Source organism: Talpa occidentalis, unplaced genomic scaffold, assembly GCF_014898055.3.
Source record: "Talpa occidentalis isolate TD23 unplaced genomic scaffold, MPIMG_talOcc4v2.1 talOcc4.16, whole genome shotgun sequence".
NCBI classification, from domain to species: domain Eukaryota; kingdom Metazoa; phylum Chordata; class Mammalia; order Eulipotyphla; family Talpidae; genus Talpa; species Talpa occidentalis.
This window is the reverse complement of record NW_023601653.1, coordinates 6283062-6296206: the sequence shown is the minus strand read 5'-3', so window position 1 is coordinate 6296206 and position 13145 is coordinate 6283062. Positions and strand designations below refer to the sequence as shown.

Below are 13145 nucleotides of genomic sequence, written 5' to 3'. Positions count from 1 at the left end.
TGCAGTCAGAGTGAAGGAAGAGGGAAGATCTTGTTAACACTTTCTTCTGCAAATTGGGGTGCCCAGGCCACAGGTATCCATATCACCTGGCAACTCTTTATAAATATAAACTCACCCGCTGACCCCAAACCTTTTGCACTGTAAGAAACACTGCCACTATTCTGGCCACAGAAAAGTTTGAGAACCAGATTTTCACCACTGGCCTTGACAGATACACAGGAAATCATGGGAAGGAGCCCACGGATGGAACAGGAGGGAAAGCAGGTCAGAACCCCAGCTGAGGCTCGCTGGGCGCCCTCCAGTCCCAGCCCATTGTCACTCCTGGGTGCTGATCCTGCAGCGGCTTTGGAGCTTTGGAGCAGAGTTACACCTGGTGCATCACACTTGGCCTGGCCGGGATAGCTTAGCCGGCAACATTACCCGGACTCCCCATTCTGAGAGTGAGGGGCTGCCCTGGAGATGTTCCAGGCAGGCCCCAAAGCTGGAAGGTAGGATATAGTCTCCCATTGGCTGCAGGACTAGACCCCTCGGGGTGTGGGGAGATCGGAGTCACATCTGCTGGGGGCTGCCCTGGGCTCAAGACAGGACTACTGGGGACAAGAGGGGTGGAACTGACCCGAGGGATGTGGGAAGCTGGCCTGTGGTTGCGGGAAGCTCCACATAGCCCTCAAGCTCTGGCTTCACAGGAGCTGGGCCTCCAGGGGGGGCACTGGCCAGGCCAGGACAGAGGCTGGGGTGCAGTTCTGAGGAGGGGAGGCCCAGAGGAGGAGACTGGGAGGTAGACCAGGTCCCCATGGGAGGGGACAGAGCCAGGTCAGCAGGGGTGACATAACCAGAGGCCCTGATGCTGTCCTCAGGGTGCCCAGAGGTGGTGGACACAGCTGGGGGGCTGTCCTTGGGGCCCACTGCCCCAGTCGTGAACCCAGGAGCAGAGTGGGGAGGGTCTGTGCCTGACTGCAGTGAGGGGCTCCCCTCCGTGCCTGGACGGGGCTTGCTGTCCACATGTGGGGTCTGGCCCTGCCCCATGACCTGGGCCAGCGGGACCAGCTGCACCTGGCCCCCCGGAGGCAGACACATGTACTCCAGGGACCCTGGAGGGGGCGTCCTGTGGCTCAAGCTGGCCTGTGGGGGCAGCTGTGAGCCCAGCATGTCTAGAAGGAAGCGGCTGTGGGGGGCGCCCAGGTAAGGGCCATTGAAGTCAAAGCCAGAAGCCTGGCTCTTAGGTCTGCTGGAGGGGGTGGACTGGCCCTGTGGGGCACTGGGGGGTGGCGCCATGGGCGGGTCTGAGGCAGCTGGACTGGTGTCAGGTTCACAAGGGGAGTCAGCGGCGTCCTTAGGGTCCTGTGTGGTGAGCAGAGACACCTCGCTGCGCCCGAAGTCCACAGGGAACACGCTGTAGGGAGAAAGGGGCACAGATGCTGGGAGCCCCTGGACACACCCTTGGCTCCTGCATGCGAGGCCTCTGAGGGGAGGGTCCTGAGAGCACAGAGCAGGGCCGGGGGAGCAGCCAGAGTGGGAAAGCTGAGGGTCACCTGTGTCCTCGGGGGTCTCCGCCTTCAGGGTCATCCTGTGCCGGGTGAGGCCCCCTCCCCTCTGCTCCTTGGCACCCTCACTTCTTCAGGCCCAGGTCAACCCCAGCCCGTGCAGCCCCCTCATTCCCTCCTGCCTTCACCACCAGGCGTCGCTGTCCTGGGGGGCGGGGGGGGCCAGCAGAGCTGCCCAGAGGTGCTCAGGCCACCATGGTCAGCGGCCTCAGGAGGCCGAGGCAGTGTGGGGGCTCCTGAGCTGGGGGGAGGCCAAATGCTCCATCTCCTGCCTCTGGCTGAGTCCTGAGCCAGGCCCTCTCTCACTAGCCTGGGGCCTGTGCGCTTCTCCCACCCACTGGGCAGCCCCTGCTTTGGTGCAGACCCTGACAGGGCTCTGGGCAGCGGCCTCTCCTCCGAGCCACAGTGTGCATGGCTGGGTGCCCCTCAGGCTCCTAGGAACCCTGAGACCACATACTCACCCCTGAGGCTCCAGGATGAGGCTGTTCCAGGGCCCCTTGAGTTGGGGGCACCCGCCGCTGAGGACCTGCACCTTGTTGGGGAGCCAGAGCCCTGAACTCCCGTTCTGGGGAGAAAGGAATGTGTGCCTGTGGGTGTGGGTGCCGGGGGTTGCTGAAGAGGGGAGGGCTGTGGGGTGACAGGGATCCAGTGAGCCCCCACCCACACACAGGGGGGTCTCAGCATGGTGTGGACCGGCCTGCGCTTCCCACCCCAGAGGGGAGAGGCCAGAGAGGAGCTGCATTGGCCTGGGGCCCCAAAGCACAGCTCCCCAGTGTCATCGTAGGGAAACCAGGTGTCCCCCAGATTGATGTCCACCCTGCAGAACTCACCCCTCCCTGAGCCCACCTGGGAGTCCGTGGGCCCCAGTGGATGCTCCTCTCCAAGCGAGCGCAGCAGTCAGGGCTGCTGCATGGGCAGGGCCTGGGGCTCACAGGGCTGAGCTGCGGTCCTGGCCCGGCTCTCAGAGCTGCCGGCCGCCCCCTGACACCTCTGTCATCACTCAGAGCCCATGGGGAGGGGTAGTGGGGGGCATGTGGCCGTGGCCTAGGGGCACCACAAGGAGCCCAGGCCACCCAGTGCCCTCACATCAAATCCTACCTGGAACAGGTGGCTCTTGCTGGGGCTGGGGATTTTCTCCTCCCACTTCTGGGTCAATCTGGAAAGACAAAGGGGAGGTGACAGCAGCAGGGACCTCAGGGCCACTGCCCCGCGCCCAAGCAGAGGAAACCGAGGCCCACGACGAGGCAGTCACGTGTCCACGGCCCCACAGGAAGAGGGGAACAGAGCAGAATCTGGGTGAGTGGGCTCTGGTGTCATGACAGCCCCTGGGATGTTGGGTACCCCACTCCCCGCCCACCACGGGGTCCCCTTACCTGTAGCAGTAGGTGCCACAGAAGCGCAGGACAGGGAGCAAGGCAAGAGTGATAAGGACCAGGAGGAGTGGCACAGCCCACGTGGGCAGCACTAAGGGGTATCCGGGAGGAAAAGGCCATTAGCATCTAGGCGGGAAAGGCTGGGGGCTCAAAGGGAGGGGAAGGTCCCTGGGCAGAGGTGGCAGCAAAGGTTAGCCCAAGGTCATGTTAGCAGGTGCCTGTGGAGCAAAGGCACCTGCTCAGTCCCGCTCTGCAGAAGCCCTGTCGCGTGGTGCCCACGAGTGCACTACAGGGGCCCCTTCCTAGGGTTGCTTCATTAGGGGATGTCGAGAACAACCAGCTGTGCAGGCAGGTCACTGTGCAAGCCCGGCCTGCAGTTTGTGGCCAGGCCTGCGAGCTTTGGTCTGTGATGACGCACGTCCTTGATTCCCGCTAGGGAGGGCAGGAGGCCCAGGTGGAGAGGAGATTAACAAGGGCCTGGGGTTGGTGCTCCCCGCCGGCCTCACCCCTGTTGCCGGGACTGTGCCGTAGGGTGGTGGAGGGGGGACATACCCCACTCTGTGTCCCAGGTGCACTCCGCACTCCACTCGCTCCAGATGCTGCTGTATTCCGCAGAGCTGGTTCTGACCCGCACCCTGGCCCCATACCTGCTGGACGGCGCCAGCCGTGAGAGCGTGAGGCGGTGTATGGTCAGCACAATATCATCTTCAGCATCCTGTGGGTGCAGAGGGGAGGGGAGGCGGGGTGGACTCCTCCACTGCAGCAGCATCTTTTGCCAGGACAAGAGCACCTGCCCGAGCATCACCCAGCCCCATGCTAGGGATCCTGCCATTGTGCCCCCACATGCCCTGCCCACCTCACAGGTGACAACACTGAGGCATGGACAGCTCCTGATTTCACCCTAACTTGACACCCCCCCTTTGAGAATCCCTAAGTCGACATCACCTCTGCGGCAGCCAGGACCACAATTATGTCCACCTTGAGTGGCAGAGTGGGGTGGCTGGACTCTGGATGCTTGGCAAGCGGCCTGGATGCCAAGGCTGATGCCCGCTGCACCAGCTGTCCTTCCTGCCCTGTTTCCCACTTCCAGCCTAAAAGACTGGTCACACTCTGAGGTGTCATTTTTGGTTCTGTCCTGCATGCAAGTCTGAGGGCTTCCTGGGGGAGGGGTTGGAGCCAGAACCTGGTGCCTGGGCCCTGACTGCTCCATCAGGATCAGCTCTGCTCAAACTGCACGCTAGGGTCCCAGAGCGGCCTCTTCTGAAGAAATGTGCCAGGACCTGACATCGTCTCAAACCCCTCATCCTGGCATCTCTCAGCCTCCCCTCCCTGACCTCTGCACCCCTTTGCAACACAGCATCAGACAAGTCACATCCCCTCTCCCGGCCTCAGTTCCCTCACCTGCTGACCTGCTGATCACACAGTGTCATCAGCGCCAAGCCCCTGGATACAGGGGTGCAGTGGCTCCCCCTCTCCCACGCAGACACAACCACCCCAGGCCCTTACCTCCCACGAGGCTGCATCCTTCCTGTACTGGACCTGGAAGGTTTGCCCGATGTGGCGAAGCATTTTCTCTGCCTCCCAGTGCAGCATGTACCCATGTTCACCCTTGGTCACATTGATGGTGGGGCGCGCCAGCTGGACTGCGGGGAGGGGGCATTTTAGGGAACGTGGCTCCTACCATCCCTCCAGGGGAACGTGCCGGTGTTGCATGCTGGTCACAGGTGTGTCCCCGGCCCAGGACCTCACATGCCACCCATCTCAGGGCCTTCGTGTCCCTGAGTCACCATGTCATCTGTCTGGACCTCAGCAGCATTTCCCCGGGGCGAGGCTGAAATACACTTGCTTTGTAGTGAGGTGACCCCAACACCGGGTGACTCTGAGGGTTAAAGTGAAACTAAAATCACCATGAGTGGGTTAACTTCCAGAGTCTTGACCACCTGTGGGCACTGAAGCACGTGCTCAGAGTGCGTGATTATGTCACGCGACCCCACAGCCGCCCAGCGGGCGCTCTTCACATCGCGCACGAGCGGGGCAGACGGAGCCCGGGAGGACTCGGCAACTGGCCCAGCGACAGGCAACTAAGACCTGGCGGGGGCAGAAGTCACAGCCGCACCCAGCACCAGGGAGAGGGGCATGCGGGCCAGGGGGCTGAGACCACCTGCTGCTGGGCTGGGCTCTGACACACTCGCGGCCTGGGCGAGGACCTGGACATGGGGAGCGGCGCGGGAGGCCCTTCCCCCGGCCCTGCTGCGGGAGAGGAAGCAACGCCGTGAGCCCGCGTGGGGCGGCCGTCCCTAGACACCCCCGGGCCCTGCTGGCCAGTCCTCGTCCGGCAGGGACCCCAGCCAGGGCAGCACTTGCAACCTGAACAGTCCTGTCAAGGAGTAAAAGGGAGGTGTGGCGGGAGGCGCTCAGGGCAGAGCTGGGGAGAGAAGGGCACAGGGAGAGGAGAGAAAGGGACAAGGAGGACTCCTGGGCAGTCACCGGCAGCATCTCCGCGCCGTGCCCAGGGTCAGGCGCCGGTGCTCTCAGGCCTTCGTGAGGGGGAGATTCGCGTTTGCTCACTCTGGCTCCCTGACTGCGTGATTTGAAAGTGACAAGCACGGAGACTGGAGCACGGGGCACCCCGAGTTTGCACGGGCTACGTGACGACACAGCGCCGTGCCGAGACGCTGGGGGCCGGGACAGACTCACTGTTCTTGGAGCTCTTGATGAGCTTCTCCTCGTCCTTGGGCCGCACGGAGACGGTGTAGTGGCCCTGGACCCCGGGGTCGGGCACGGGGATCTGGCACCGGTGCCGGGTGTAGGGGCCGCTGGCCTCCGTCAGCACTGGGGAGCACTCCTTCTCCCTGAGGATCGCGGGGGAGGTGAAGGGTGGGGGGACACACACAGCAGGGGGCGCTCGGGAGGAGCCTGGACTCCGCTGGGGCCCAGGGACGGGAGACCCGAGCAGGGGTGGACACTCACTCTCTGTCGGGGCCGGGCTTGTAGAAGAGGGAGAAGGACACGGAGCTGGTCACCTCGGACCTCACCTCCCAGGAGCAGCTGAGCGCGTCGAGCCCGTTGAAGAAGCACTGGAGGCTCTGGGGCTGCGCCTCGTCCCCTGCGAGCACAGACAGCCCCTGCTTCCTCGCCTGCTCCCTTCCCTCACCAGCCCCCGCGGGCACCGCCAGGAGCCTCTGCACAGATTGTGGGCTTTGGGGCCAGTGAGCCCAGCGGCGACAGGGAACCCTGGACCTGCCAGCGGCCTGCCCGCAGGTCAGCGCGCACGTTCCAGAAGCTGCTCACCCGCCTGCGCCGAGCACTTAAGTGTCTGTGCGGGGCCGACATGAAGGTGGGGGCTGTCGCTCCCGGGGCAGCTCCAGGACAGACAGCTGGCCCGGAGGCATGGGCAGCGGCCGTGCGCCTTGGCAGCAGGGACTCAGAAAACCAGGCCCAGGACTGAGCAGGATGCAGCTCCGCAGTCTGCAGTCCTGGCGGGGGCGGCGTGGGGGCCGCAGAGCTCCCGGAACCCCAGGACACAGAAGATTCGGATCCTGCCCTGTGAAGCTCTGGCTTTGCCTGGGAGCGTCCAGAGCCGCTGTCCCACAGACAGCCCGGCCAGTCCCTCTCCTCACCTGGTGGGGAGTCCCACTGCACCTCGGGGCTCCAGTGGCTGGGCTGCCCAGACAGCCCCGAGCCTGGGGCCAGCCGGGCGCGCACTCGGGCCAGGTAGGGGCTGCTGGGCAGGAGGTGCTGGGGCCCCAGCGCGGCCTGGGTGGAGTTGGAGTAGATGGTGAGGGCGTCCTGTGGGGAGAGAGGGGTGCTGGAGCAGGGACTGGGGACCCTCTCCCTGGGGGTGCTGGGCAGAGCTGCCGAGGTCCCTACCTCCCAGCCGTCCTCAAGTCGCCTGTAGACCACCTCGTACTCCAGGTCCGACAGCCAGAGGCTGCCGGGAGGCCCCAGGGCCATGCTCCAGTTCAGCAGGACCTGGTCCCCAGAGGCTCTGATCTGCAGGTCCTTGGGTGCAGGGGGTCGCACTGCAGGGGAGGAGGGAAAGGCCCCTGAGGGGCTGCACCACTTGGGGGCAGCTAGGGGCCTGTGTGGCTCCAGCCTGGGGCAGACTGGCCTGGGCTGCGGGCTGCCCCACCAGCTGAGTGACTCTGACGAGACCCCTGTCCTCCGGGAGCCCAGCCCTTTGGGCTGCACCCAGGGGCTGTCATGTGAGTGTGAGGCGGAGCGTTCACGGGCGCGTGGCTCAGGCTGGGTAAAAATGGAGCCAGCGCGTGCTCAAGGAGCCTCCTCTGTTCCCGAGATGGAGCCCAGCCCAGCAGGTCTCCTCCCCTGGGAGACATGCTCCCTGCCGGCTGGGCCCCTCTGCTCACCAGGGGAGCACCCCTGCAGGGACCCCAGGCCTCACCATGCTGGGTCAGAAGGACGCTGATCTGGGTGCTCAGAGGCCGGTCTGGGCGGAATGAGAATGAGTCCAATCGGTCAAGAGAGAACATTTGGTAGGGAATGATGCATCTTTGGGGCACACAGTCAGGACACGGGCCGTCTAACCAGGACTTGTCATCACTGAGGTCACAGGACACTGGCTGACGGGGGTCCCTGCCAGGGGAGAGCGGGGGTCAGCCCTGAGGAGGAGTCACTCCGGCAGCAGCGTTATTGGCTGGTTCCCCGGGACGGGGCCTGGCCATGGACGGGGGCCTGGCAGTGATGGACGCGGACATCCCGGCCTGCAGAGCCGACCTCCTGGTGAGTATTCTGTCCCGTGTCCACGGAGAAAACTGCGTACAAACACAACGGGAGGGGACGGGCTGTGATTTGACCCTTTGCAGGGCGGGGCACAGGGAGAAGCAGGCAGGATATCGGAAGCCAGAGAGACACAAAGTACCCCCAAGAGTGGACTGTCCTGAGGTCAAGCAGAAGGCAGGGGGTCTCCCGTGCGCCTCTGCAGAGGTCACCAGGGAGGCAGGAATGCTGATAGAGGCTCAGCACACAGGCACAGGCATCCTAAAGGGGGGTTGGCTGCCATGGGGGGTGAAACCTTATGGGGGTGGCTTCACAGGAGGTACATGGAAAAAGGTAGCAGCGTCTCCCAGAAAAAAAGCAGAGCATGAAGCTCAGCTGGAGGAGAGCAGGTCACGGGGTACTGAGCTGCCATCCTCAGGGGCGTCTGTCAGGGGGGCCTGGCTCGCTTGCTGGGTGACAGGGCGTGAAAGTGGGAGAGGGGCTGTGTCACAGGGCAGAGGGGGACGAGGGTAGCAGGTCTGAGCTTGAGCAGCAAAGCCGGGGGGACCCCAGCTGCGGCCTCAGACAGGCTTGAGACTGGGATCCCAGCAGGGCGGGTCCAGGGAGGTGGCAGATGTGGGGGGAGTGAGAGCAGGGAGGGGGCTTGGACTTCACTTTGGGGATTTCTGTGGTCTCAGTGCAGGAGAAGCAGGTGCTAGCTGAGGGGAGGGGGGGTTGAGGATCGGGGAGAAGGAACGGCGGGGGCACCTGGAGAGCAGGAAAGAGAACTGAAGGCAAAGCTGTGGGCCCCCCCCCAGGGGGCCTGCGGTGGGGGGACCCCAGGACCCTGTGACACCAGCTGTTTAACTCTTTCAATGCCGGCGAGTTAGGAATGGCGCCAGGTCCTTCTCCAGCGTCATGTGTCCTGAAGACCCCCCAGGGAAGAAAGGACCCCAGCCCCTGGGGCAGCAGGTCCAGGAGATGTGGAGCCCAGCCCTGACCCCCACAGGACGCTGGTCCCCTGGGCCTCTCACCCCCATGTGTCTGGGAGGGGGAGCCCACCTGCGAGCCCGCCCCGGGTGTGACCTGGGCGTCGGCACCCCGCCCCACTCGTGGGGTGCTGTGATCACTGGTCAGGACGCGAGGTTCTCCCCGTCTCCATCAGCAGCATCGCCGTGGAGAGAGGGTCTCCCCTGCAGCTCCCACCTCAATACTAGCCGAGCTCCCAGGCGGGTCTCCCTCCTCTGTGCTTGGGGAGCCCCGCAGGCACAGCCCCAGCACCCCAGCCCGGCCTGGCCCAGCTGCACTCACGAGTTGAGGCGGCGGTGGAGGGTCACATTGAGCAGGCGCCGGGCGGCGCGCGTGTCCGCCCACCTGCAGGTGATGCGGCTGGTGTAGTCGTTGTGGCATCGCAGCGTCCTCAGCGGGGTGGTCCCTGACCCCAGACAGGTAGGAAGGGTCACGCCTCTCCCCCAGGTGTCCCTTGTTCCGCCCACCCAGCCTTCCCAGCCCCTGGCACTGGGGGTGAGGCCTCCCCCAGAGTCCTGTGAGGCTCCTGGCTCCCCAGGGGCCCTGGGTGGGGGCTCTGGCTGCGAGGACCCTTGTGTGGACTCTCCCATCTACATAGAACCTCAACATTCTGGTTGGTTCACGTCCTGAGCCTTGCTGCACTCTGCTCCTGGAGCAGGGTCTCCCCAGCCCAGGACAACGGGACCCCAGAATCCCAGGACCCCAGGGCAGGTCTGCCCTGACTCCTGGGTACAGCCCAGGAGGAGGCTCAAACCCACTCCAAGAGGCAGTGGGGCACAGCCTTCTCCTGGCCCTGCCCACCCCAGTCTCCGGTGGGCACCCCAGCTTGATGGTGGAAAGAGGTTGTGGCTCCCAGGGTGATCCAGAAGCCAAGTTCTCTGGGAGCCTGGACGAGGGGGTCAAGGCCTCAGGAGCCTGAGGACCAGCCAGCTGGGGTTCCAGGCAGGGGAGGCTGCTGGGGCCAGGGCAGGGAGATAGCAAAGGGGCTCAGGGGCCCCAGCAGCAAAAGTTCAGAGGTGGGAACTAGTCAAGGTCATCAGAGGAGCAGGTGCCTGGGGGACGGCGGGCAGAGAAAAGTCTGGAACAGCCTTTTGGAGGTTGGAGGTGTCCAGTGTCACCGCACAAGTGAGATGGACTCAGGGCCAGAGGAAATGAGCAGGAGTGTGGGCTGAGGGAGGGTGGGGGCAGGCAAAGTCAGGGAGACTGGAGAATTGAAGAAGGGGAGCGAGGGAGAAAGAAAGCAGTGCGGGGGAGGCCAGAGCTGCTGGTGTCTGGGAGCTTCCTGGAAGGGGCCAGGGGACTGGGGGCATCAACCCCAGGCCAGGGGGACAGGGAAGGAGAAGGAGCAGTGGGGTTCACCTTGGTCCCCTGCAATGCTGGACCTCCAGCACAGGGCCAGCAGGGCGACAGGGAGCAGCCCCCACCTCGGTGCCATCTCCAGCTGGGCTCCAGATGAGCATGGGGATCTGGCTCGGGGGGTGTCGGGTCTTCAATGCCTGGGAGGCCAGGCCTGACTCACCAGCAGTGTGGTCTTCCACCCACGCTCTTCCTCCTGAGCCTGAGGGAGAAGACACAGGACAAATCAGGTCCTACCCGCCTTCTTCTCTTTGTCCAAGGACAGGGGAGGAGACCTGGTTCCAGCGTCCCTACTGGAAGGGTAAGGAGACAGAGGCCTGGGGTATTCTCACGTTCCCCAGCGCTTTAGAGGAAAGCGATGGACAGAGCACAGAGAGCCGTGCTCTGCTCCTGGAGCAGGGTCCCCCCGAGCCCCGAGCAATCTCCCTTAGGCCCTCCCAGTCAATGCCAGTCAAGAGGTCGAGCCCTAATCTCCCCAAGGTCCCCAGAGCACCCCTGCCGACTCAGTCCCCCCAGGCTCTCCCTGTCCCTTTCCATCCCAGTCTCCCCACACTCCCCTTGCTCCCCACTCCCCTTCCAATCTATCCCCCAAAGCTGGGTCTTACCTCTTGGTGGTGGGACAGATCAACCTTCTGCTGGAGCGTCCAGGGGCACCGAGTCTCTCAGGCTTCCTATTTATGCTGATGTTGTTAGGAAACAACAGAAAGAGGAAACGATGCTGGTTGGACCATTTCTACACAAGAGACTGTGCACAAGATTGCCTGACTTCTTAGAAATGTGGACACAAAGACACCAAGTTTTTTTCTGAGTTTTACTGTCTTTGTAGGTGGTGTTCCCTCTGCCAGAACCACTTCTGCCCACCTTGTCTCCTGTAAACTCCTACGCTGCCACTGCCTGTCAACTCAATGCAAAGTCCCTCTATGTAGCCTTCCCGGATGCCTGGGGGCTGCAGTGGGAGGAGGCTGCACTGATCCAGGCAGGCCTGGGCTGGATCCCTCTCTCCACTGCTGCTCAGAATGTGGCCTGTGAAAATCACCTGCCTGAAACTTGTCCAGGTCCCTGGAGCCACCCTGCCTGTCACTTACAGAGAAGCATCTACAACCACTGAAGGCTGTAGAAGGAACCCAGCTAGAGACTGCATGCAAGTGCCTGGCCTCTGCCAACGTACTCTTTCTTAGTATTTGTATTAACTATCAATCTATTTCCCCATTCAACAATTCAAAGCTCTTAATTACTGTTTGTCCTTATAAAATTAGCAGCTTTCACAATCATTCATTAGTATAAGCCTTTCATTCTTGAAATAACAAATATGTGTTTATACTTCAACTGACACATTCAACTTCTGCATGAAAGTATATAAGCAAACACATTGAAATGAGAGCAACGTGGAGGGGAAACATAGGTTTAAAAAGGAAAAACTTTGGCTTGGATTCAGAAATGCACACAGCATCATAAAACAATAAGGAAAATTAAGATAGTGCTGGAGTTGGCTGTAGATGCCAGGAGGCTGGTTTGGGGGTGCGAGACACTCTGGGCGGCTGGCTAAATTCTCTCTCCTGTCTTGGGGCAGGGCATGGAAGAGCGACTCCAGGGAAGGTCACATTATAATAATTTGCTCAGCTGAACATGCTTCATGCAGTTTGGGATACTTGTGTTGTTTTCCAGATAAAAGATTTTTTAAAGGATAAAATTCCAATCTGGAAATAAACCAAAACCTGGGACATGGCATTCATCAAAGGCTCTTCTTGTAGAAATTGCTTCTTCCCCTGCCTGTGTTTGTTCGAGTTTTTCCCTTTGTCTTTTAGCCCTGATGTGCCATGTTTTTTCATCCCACGTTCAGTGCATCTCCCATGTGTGATGTTCAGGGGCATCACACATGTGAGAACTTGGTCTATCTCTCCTCATGTCTCCCAGATGCCACTCATACCCTGAGGCCCCACTGCCTCCCCTGCATCCCTCTGCTGTAGCTCCCACTACCACATTCATCTCTCCCACCCCACAGCTTTGGGGCAGAAGCCTAGTATCCCCCAGACAGACAGCTAATAAGTTAGGATGAAACGTAACCTCCTCTCTGTTCCAGTAACAGCCAAGTTTCCCCAGAGTGAGTTTCAATGCATATTCACAAAAGGCAACATGTCTCTCAAGAATTTTAATTGTCAGAAATGGGGCTGAATGGTCAGTCCAAAGATCTGTGTTTTCCTTAGGGAGTGGAATTTCAGGTGACTTCCAATTTCCCCTTTTGTAAAGCAGTATTTTGCAATTTTCCCATAATAAATACACATTTATGAAATAAAGGAATGAAATATGTTCATTGAAGATGGACTTTGGCATGTAATTTGCATGACCCAGCAGGCTTTAATAAGCATAAGGCATCTTCACTGCCAACACCTCAAATGCTGCTCCTGTGGAGAAGGTGCAGAAAGGACACTGCTGCCTGGCGCGCTGGGGGGTCTGCTTCTTCCGCCCCCGGGTCTGCGCTGCCTATGACTTACACCAGCCAGTAGGGTGCAGAGGGAGTGAGGCTACATGACCCATGGGGGCGGGTGAAGTTGCCGGGCTCCCCTTTGTCATGGCCTCGTGGACAGAGAAGGCCTGGGAGAGGCCTATGGAGGGGGGTGAGCCAACGAGGCACCTCCCACAGCCCAGGCCCGCCTCTGTAAAATGGAAACAATCCCTGTTGTCATAAAGTCATCACAGGCTTCAGCACGGTTAGGCCGATCACCCTCCATGAGGCCTTCAACTATTTCCTAAGGAGGAGAAGCCAAGGGAGAAAGGGGCTTCTGTGTCTGCAGCCCCCAGGAGGCATAGTGTGGGGGCTGAGGGAAGAAGTCCTGGTTGGAGTTCGGAGGCCTGAGCCTGTCCTCAAATGTGGTGCTTTAAGAGGACGAGGGTCAGGGGGCTGGGCATGTGGGTGGGAGGGTGTGGTCTGGCCCATGGGCTGGTGTCCAGCAGCTATGCTGGACAGGCCTTCAGGAGCCCCGAAGCTCAGCCTGCTTTGTCTGCTCGTGGTCCACATGCCACCTGTGCCTGGAAGCTTCCAGAGAAGGCCCAGCGCCTCTAAGGGTCCCTGCCTTCCTATGGACTATGACCTTTACCAGCCTGCAGTCACCAGAGGAGCAGGTGCACT

The 13145-nt window shown here is 61.4% G+C and overlaps 1 protein-coding gene across 1 annotated transcript; it reads right to left on the bottom strand.

Annotated features, from left to right (window-relative positions):
• Positions 1 to 476: 476 nt before the first annotated feature.
• On the bottom strand, positions 477 to 7530 carry LOC119248189 (cytokine receptor common subunit beta-like; the record flags this gene model as incomplete). The annotated part of the gene is made up of 11 exons (XM_037515166.2): positions 477 to 1393; positions 2006 to 2109; positions 2643 to 2700; positions 2918 to 3008; positions 3470 to 3632; positions 4424 to 4560; positions 5615 to 5769; positions 5888 to 6023; positions 6538 to 6706; positions 6788 to 6939; positions 7320 to 7530. Coding segments are annotated over 11 exons (2193 nt in total), but the record flags the coding sequence as incomplete, so codon positions are not given.
• Between the last annotated feature and the right edge of the window lie 5615 nt (positions 7531 to 13145).